Raw genomic sequence first — 8,324 nt, 5'->3', positions numbered from 1 at the left:
GGGGGGGGGGCGGAGAGGAGATGGCAAAGATATCTCCGCCATGGTTGTTGCGCCTCCTCGGTGTGCGTGTGCATGCATGTGCACACGTGTGTGTGTGCATGTGTGTGCACGGGTGCCTGCCTCTGTGCACCAGGGTGGTCACCCAGGGTGACCAGGCTGCACAATCCCTGGGTCTCAGCCTCCAGCAGAAAGTTGGGCAGCCTCCCCCAAGCCCCTGTGCCCTGTAGTTCCAGCCCCCGGCTTTTCAGCCCACTCCTGGGGCTGGGCACGGGGCTGGTGGGCGTGAAGGTCGGTGTCAGGCACACTTCGGTATTGGGGACCTCCTCTGTGCCTTCCCAGAGCTCCAATCCGGCTCCTGTGGCCATTGGTGTATCTTTCCTTCCTCACAAACCAGTCTTGGCTCCAGATACATGTTTCTTGCCCCATTTCAACCCACCTCCCCTGCCCCTTGCCGCACAGCCTCCCCCTTGCTCCCAGCACTGAGGTGCCATGAGTGGTCCAACCTCAGCCCTGCACGGTGCACCGCCAGCTTCCCTGGGGACAGTGGGGTCATGTACCTGACACTGGGGCACATGGGGACAGGCAGGAGGAGCAGGTGACCCCCCTGGCCTGGGGTGGGGAGGGCCAGTGCCAGGCAGGGTGGGGCAGGGCAGGGCAGGACGCGCAGGCAAAGGCCAGGCAAGGAAGGGCAGGGCTGGTGGCCCCAGCCCCAGCCATAGCTCTGCTGCCTCACTTTCCCCTTGGTGTCATGTTGTACAGCTCCTCCGCTTAGGTAGGCTTTTCTTCTCCCTCCTTTTTAATTTTTTTTTTTTTTTTGTTACCGATCACATTACAGCTCCAGCCTTCCCAGCGCAGCTCTGCCCCTACAGCTCTGACTCAGATCTGTCCCCCCTCAGCCTCCCCCCAGCACACATGCGATGCACTTGTATGCACATGTGTGCACACACACACAAAGGAGAGGAGCTGGGGCAGGTTCACCAAGGTGGTCGTGCCATGGGTGCCCCAAATCGAAGGGGGAGGGATGGAGAGGGGACCCAGAGAGGTCTGCAGGGGCAGAGAGAGGGGCCAGGGGCTGAGCTGAGTCCAGTACCCTGCTGAGCAGTGGGGTGCAGGCTCTACTTTGTGTCTTCCCAGTGAGGACATCAAGCCCGGTGATAAACCCATTTTTATGTGATTTTTTTCAGGGATTTAGCTTTTTTTTAAAAAAAAAAAAAAAAAGCAAGGCTGAAGGAAATTATTTCACTGGGACAATTAGAGAGCAGCCCAGGTTGCACCTCCCAGTATAAACACCCTCTCTCCTTCCCCTGGGTCACTTGCCTCCACCTGCCTGCTTAAGGCTTGTGCAGCCACTGGGTGCTGTACCCCAACTCCAGACCTGCTGCACCCCAGACCCACCCCACTCCTTGCACCCACCCAGGGGACTAGAGGCTGAACCCGCTTCTTGGAGGAGGGTTATATCTGGGCATAGATGGGGGTCCTAGGGCCCTTCTGAGCCATGCAAGGCAGTTCCGGAGGGATCTGTGCTGCAGCCCCCCCTTGATGGGGAGTCTGGCTGGGTGCTGCTGCGAGCCCGCGCCTTCCCCCCGCATCGCCTGAGGAAGTGCTGGCATCTTGACAGGATCAATACGGCCTCTGCCAGCCTCCCTGCCTCCTGACTCCTCTTCCACTTGCCTGCCACCGTATCTTTTTTTGGTCTCCCCACACACCCCCCGAGAAGGAGATACTGTGCGTGGGGAGGGGTTGGCCCCCGGGACAACTGGACCCAGGTCTTTATTCCCTGCCAGCAGATCTTGCCTTCTCCCATCACCAGCCACCAGCAGGACTGCTGCCACTCACCGGGGTCTGTTTTCTGTGGGTAGTCTCAATTTTACTGCCGCTGGACCCATGTGTTTCCCCATGTCCCCCCTCCTTCTCGCTCATGCAAGGCCAAACTTTCCAAATGCGTTTGGGGAGATCAGTGCCTTTTCTCCCCAAAGCCACAGATCTTTTGGGCTCTGGCACAAGGACTGGGAGAAGGTGAGTTTTCCTCGCCTGCCTTTGTGGGACAAAATCAGAAGGTCACCTCCATCACTGCAGTCAGGAGAGGTCTCGCCATCTCCCATGCCCCATATCCTTCTGCATAAGCCACAAGTGGCTCCAGTTCCAGGGGGACAGTGACCGCCAAGCCACGGCAGGGTGAGAGTCAGGTGCAGAGCCCCAGGCACCAGGCCGACACAGCCTCCTGGATACTGAGCTGATGGAGACAGTGCCAGGGTACATGGCACAGGCATCCAGAAAGGGACACTGTCACCTCCATCTTGCTGTGCACCTGGTCAGTTTGGGCAATATATTCTGCCTCAACACCTCTGAGAGAGTGGGGCTATTTCTAGCTGCCTTGCCTCCGTATCCATGCAGAGCCCAAGGCATGGGCAGTGCCACCTTGTCTCCCTCCTGGTGCCTCAGGTAGGAGCTTCTCATTTGCTCCTCGAGCACCGCATCGTGGCGTCAGGCCAGGTCCCTGTTGCACGGCCGTCTTGGTTTCCATTCCCATCCCTCTCTCCTGCTGGGGTTTTTCCGCTACTGGGAGGTGCTGCCTGTGGCCCAGGACAGCTCCCACCTCCACTGCTTGCAGGCTTCCCATGTCAGGGGGGAGTTCAACCACATCGGCACCTCCAGATGTTGTTTGTCACGATCCTGCTCCTGGTCCAAGCCCAGGAAGAGCAACCAGATGCAGAAACCCCACTAGCTTCTCCCGGACGGAGACACCTGAGCCCCTGCACCTTGGCCACCTCCGACACAGCTTGTCCTCCCGGATTTGGCTGCTGGTCCACCCAGGGGAGCAGGCACCCAAGTGGCTGCAGCTACCTGGTGTGTGTCTCTTTTCCCATCCGCTTTCCTCCTGCAGGGCCTTACGGCAGCTCCGCAAACCCTTCTCCTTCCTGCTCAGCTCATGCTTGGCACCCGTCCCCAGTACTCACTCAGCCTGGCCAAACCGTGCGTTGAGTCAGGAACACCTGCCCGTGTTTTTCTTCAGACTCTGGGGACATTGGGTCCCTGGGGGGCCGCTGGGATCTGTCTGTGCCCATTGCACAAAAGCAGGCACACACCCTGGACCTCTCCTTAAAACTTCCTGGGAGGGGATTGCAGATTATGGCTGGAGTGAACATCCCTATGGGAAGAGCTGGGTGAGGAGCAGCCACCTGGGGGGCAGCAGGGATGCTGAAGAGGGGCAAAACAGCTGGTGGGAGCAGATGCCCTGGCAGCAGCAGTAGCTGAGACACTGATGCTGGCTTTTCATTCTCTGGGTCCCCCTATGCTATTTGGGGTCCCAAAACTTGGCCCCACTGTGCATCTGACTTCCCCGGGTGTTTCTCTGGCAATGCTCCAGTCTGCAGCCATGCCTGTGGTTGATGCCCACAGTAGCATGTGGTGGTGAAGACATAGAAAATGTGTTTGCAGGCAGCATGGAGAGTCATCATGTGCCACCCCAACTCCCCAGGGCATGAGAGAGGAGACCCAGCTCCAGCAGAGAGTGAGACCTGGACCCCCTATCCCTGTACTGATCACAATGGCCACCCAAGTGGGCTCACTCCCACTGCCCAATGCTTTGTTCAAGCTCTGTTTCTGCCTGCTGCAACTCCAGTTTTGCAAAGGCATCTTGCTACCCTCCAAGCCTTCCTGAGCATCCCTGAGTGTCCCAGCCATGCTGGGCAGGTGTCTCGTCGTGCCCATGCTGCTCAGTTGTACAGATGGGCACCCCCTGCCCCAAGCAGATGCTCTGTAAGCCATGGGAAATGTCCCTCCTGGGAGGTGAAGGTGATGCTCTTGGTGGGCACAGAGGTGGCATGGTTGGCCAGGGTGGCAGCCCACCCACAGCTGCAATGTGCCATGTGTCTCCACCACCATGCCCCTGCTCCAAACCCTCACTAACCTGCTCAGCCAGTGACTGTCACCTTCTGCATTCCCTCCAAGAGTTCACTCCAGCTCAGGGCAATGTCACTTCACCCATCACTTTGTCATCTCTCCTCTCCTCCTAGAGGCTGCACTCCTGTCTCCTCCCATCTCTGCCTGTCCCTTTGCTCAGGACTTGCAGCAGCTCTCCTATTGGGCTTGCCATGATGTGGGGCTTGGGCCTCCCAAAAGTGGGTTGGCCCTTGGGCTGGAGTGCTCTGCCAGGCCCTGGGTCCTGCTCTCATACGGGCATCTCCATTTCATGTGCATGTGGCTCCCCCAGGGATGACTTGAGAGAACCGAGTGCTGCATGCCAGCTTCTGCTATGGAGCTGTCTTATCCTCTGTCATCACTGCCCCTGAATCTGCCTCCTCCTCTTTGCTTGGCCTCAGGTCTCACACCAGACTGATGTGGGGGACCTTGACTGGACCTGTTGGCACAGCCAGGCTTGCCAAGGAGGTGGCTGCATGACCGCGCGGGTGAGACTGCTCAGGCAAGCTGGGTGGCAAGTGACCTTCACACATGGTCTCATGTGCTTGGCATCCATGGCCACAGGGGTGGCTGGCCTCAGCAGAGCCACTCAAGTCTTTTGTTGCAGACAAGCAGTGCAGGTTTAAAGCCATATCTGCCTTGTGTTCCCCTCCCCACCTCCCTCTGCACTCTGGAGCTCTCTTGGTGCCACAGACCGCAGGTGACCTAGGGAGATGTGGCCTGACCTCCACCAAGCCCCCCAGACACATGACCAGGTTAGGACTCATAAAACCCCCAAAAACACATATGGTGAGACAGCAGCTCTTCAGCACGGTGTCACCCTCCAGGTCTACCTCCCCTGCACCACACCACCTGGGGACAGGGAGGGGGGGGTGCAGCCCCTGGGGGCCCATGGCTTATGGTGCAAGGTGGGGGGTGAGTCAGGGTGTTGCTGGTGCTGAGGTCTCATGCTTCTCACCTTAGCAAAATAGCTCGTTAGTAGACTGTGCCATTATTGTTAACTGTTATCGTCCACACACCTCAGGTGGCCTGTGGGGAGGGCAGTCTTATGAGAAAGAGCACTGATGGATTTATCTGGAGAGGAAGTCACAGAGAAAGCTCAAGCTTCATTAATAGACCCAAGGAAAAAAAAAAAAAAAAAGAAAAATAGGTCAAATTGCATTGAACTTCCTGGTGAAACAAGCCTGTTTGAGCACTGGGCCCCAGGGACAGGCAAGTGCAGGCAGCGGCCAGTGGTGAGGGGGCCAGCGAGCAGCACACCCTGGGGAAGGTGGCAGCTGATGGGCAGGAGCTCCCCAGCTTGACAGCACACAGCCTCAGGGGGACCTGCCTCCCCACTGCCCTGCCTGGGCACAGCCTGCAGCCCACCCGGGGTTGTGCCCAGAGCTTCTCTGGGTGCAGCACCCATGACCAAAGGAGCCTGGCGGGGCCCAGTGCTGGGGTCAGTCGGGTGCAGGAGGGCTCCTGAGGAAGTGCAGGGGTTTGCATAGCTGCAGGATAGAGGTGCCACAGCCTCCCTGGGCAGTCTGATCAAGCATTTGACTACCCTTGCAAGAAAAAAGGTTGTTTCTTCTGTTTAAACAGAATTCCCTGTGTTTTCATTTGCACCCATCGCCTCTTGTCAGCCCGACGCTGTCCTTGTTGCAACCTTCTTTCAGATAGTCACATTAATACATAAGATTCCCCTGAGCCTTCTCTTCTCCAGGCTGAATAGTCCCAGCTTTCCCAGCCTCTCCTGACAAGAGAGATGCTCCAGTCCCTCCATCATCTTTGTGGCCCTTTGCTGGAATCTCTCCACTATATCCATGTCTCTGTGGTGCTGGGGACCCCAGAGCTGGAGCCAGCACTCCAGGTGAGGCCTCACCAGTGCTGAGCAGAGGGGAAGGATAAGGATCACCTCCCTCGGTCCTGCTAGCAACCCTTTGCCTAATGCAGCCTTTGCCCCAAGGACACATTGCTGGCTCATGGTCATCTTGGTGTTCACCATGATCCCCAGGTCCTTCTCTGCCAAGTTGCCTTCCAGCTGGTAAACTCACAGTATATACTGGTGCCAGAGGTTTTTCCCCCCTCATTTCAATTTTGTTTGCTCCATGAGTGTCTGTTGGCCCATTTGGAGGTTAAGTGATCCTAGGGGGGTTGTTACCCAAAGCTCCCCAAGAATTATGTCAATTGAACACAAAGGACAAGCAACCCTCGCATGTAGCTTTGCTCTTGCCATTGCCCTGTGATTTGACTGGATCCAAACTGGGAGGGAAAATGTCCCCAGAACAGTGCTCAGGGTCTCCTGAGCATCTGCATCCCCAGGCATAATGCACTGCTTTCCCCGTTGTTCTCTCTGCCTTCCCTGGCAATTCCCTGCACAAGGTTCACTGGGCTTTTGAGTGCTCTCGAGCCACGAGCTGATACATCCATCAAGACAGGATTATTCCCCGCTTCCTCTCCAATTTGCATTTATCCATGTTGAGCTTAATCTGCTGTTTTATCATCCAGACACTTGCTAACTGTGAGCTCCTGCTGCAGCTTCCAGTGTGTGTCTATGAGCCACGAAGAGCCTTTGAGGTGCGAGGTGTGCTGACAGTAAGCCATGGATTAGGGAGCCAAAAAAAGCCCTGAGTGGACATCCCTAAGCCCTTGCAGTCATGCAGGGCCGGTCTCTGCAGGGGGGAATGGTGGGTGTCCTCCTCATGGAGACCAACGCCAGCAGGAATATCCCATCCTGCCCTGGGACTCCCTGCCAAAGGCTGCAACATTGTGTGGGCATAACCTGCTCCAGCACTGCTGTGTGCCCTGCTCCGCCATTGCTGGTGTGTCCTGCTCTGACACTGCCCGCATGCCCAGCTCCAGCACTGCCAGTGTGCCACAGTGGGACTGCATCATCTCTGTCCATGAATGTTAAACAAAATGGGGCTTCATCTTACGTAATGGTGTTTAATGTTTAATGCTGTTACTTATAAAGAGGGTGTTATGCAGGGACAGCATGTGCGCTGCTAGTTTACCCTCATCCCCAAACGGGCACAAGTGGCCTCTCTAATCCCTTCCTCAGGGTCTTCTCAGCTTTGAAGGGACTCGAGTGGAGGTTTCGCCTCTTCTCCCCTCTCTCCACCAGGCTTGTGTTCTGGGGGAACATTCCCAAAGTGTCACTCCAGCCGCCGTCAGTTCGGTTCCCTTCGGATCAGTTTGTCATACCCTCGCAGCCTGCCCCGAGCCATGCATCTCCTTTGTTGGCCTCATCTGCTGATGCTCCCGGCCCTGGGAGGTCTCAGCTCCAGCTAGACCCTAATTCACCGTTGAGGGGGCTCACTAGCCCCCCCTGAAAAAGATGGGTTGGAAGCCTGGGTGCACTCCTTGCTCCCAGTGGCCATTTGCTAGCCTCCGGCTGCCCAGCTCTGATTCCAGAGGGCGGGGTTCAGGGCTGGGGTGCATAGGCAGGGCTGGAGGAGTCGGGTATCACCCTGACAGCCCTTCACCTCCTTCCCAGGACGCTGACGGACCTGCTGAAGCAGCCGGGCCATGGCCCCTCTGAGCATGTGGATGGCCTCGTGGGGGACGTGCAGGTCCCACTGGGTGAGGGGCTGCCCCGGGGGCCCCCCAGGACCGGCACAGGTAAGGTACTGGTGCAGTGGGGAAAAATAAGCTCCCTTGGGTGAATAAAGGCAGCAGGAGGGTGCTGCCCATGGCTGAGCACCTGTCTCTGCTCCTCCAGACAACTCACCTTTGAACAATGCGGTGGCCATTGCACCCCCGCTGGGGCGGCCCCACGGCCACGGCAAGCGTCTGCCACTGGCCAGCGGCCTGGCCTTGCCGCCCCCCGCCTACGCTGCCCACGCCACGCTCAAGGCTGGAGGTGAGTGCTGCTGTCGCATGGCCGGGATGGTGGCGGGGTGGGGGGAATGTGCCCCGTGGACCCTGCAGACGGGTGTGGAGGGGCAGGCGGCTCGCAGAGAGGCACGGGCAGGACAGGCACCCCAGTTCCCCCAGGCTCCCGGGGTGGCTGCACATGGCAGAGGGTCTGCAGCGCCCCCACTGCCCTGCTGCCCAGCCAGTCAGAGCTCGGGGTCCCCCATGGACCCACCGCAGTCCCCAGCCAGCCGGTGCCCAGGGTCTCACGCAGACCTGCAGCGCTGCCCTCCCAATCAGAGCCCAGGATCCCCCATTGACACACAGCCCAGCCAATCGGTACCCTGGATCTCCCCAGACTACAGAGCTCCCCAGCTAATCCACAGCCAAGATCCCCCCCACTCCCCAGCCAATCAGCACCCAGGATCCCTCCCGCAGCCCCCCCCCGTCCCCTTGTGCCAGCAGACGGGGTGTCCCTGCGGGGGTGACACCGCACCTCTGTCCCCACAGAGAGCGCCCCCGAGGACTTCTACAGGCGGTTCGGGGGGCCGGAGGTGTCCCCCACC

At 58.4% G+C, this 8,324-nt stretch overlaps 1 protein-coding gene across 1 annotated transcript in view; it reads left to right on the top strand.

The window, feature by feature from the left end:
* SHISA8 (shisa family member 8) overlaps positions 1–8,324 on the top strand; it is a 10,327-nt gene that overhangs the window by 1,285 nt on the left and 718 nt on the right. Inside the window, 4 exon segments of the mRNA XM_026863088.1 lie at positions 6,412–6,498; positions 7,347–7,524; positions 7,625–7,765; positions 8,269–8,322. Coding sequence (XP_026718889.1) covers positions 6,412–6,498; positions 7,347–7,524; positions 7,625–7,765; positions 8,269–8,322 — 460 coding nt within the window.

This window comes from Athene cunicularia (assembly GCF_003259725.1).
Source record: "Athene cunicularia isolate RWA chromosome 1 unlocalized genomic scaffold, athCun1 chr1_part2, whole genome shotgun sequence".
Classification (NCBI taxonomy): Eukaryota; Metazoa; Chordata; class Aves; order Strigiformes; family Strigidae; genus Athene; species Athene cunicularia.
This window is presented reverse-complemented; position numbering and strand designations above follow the sequence as displayed.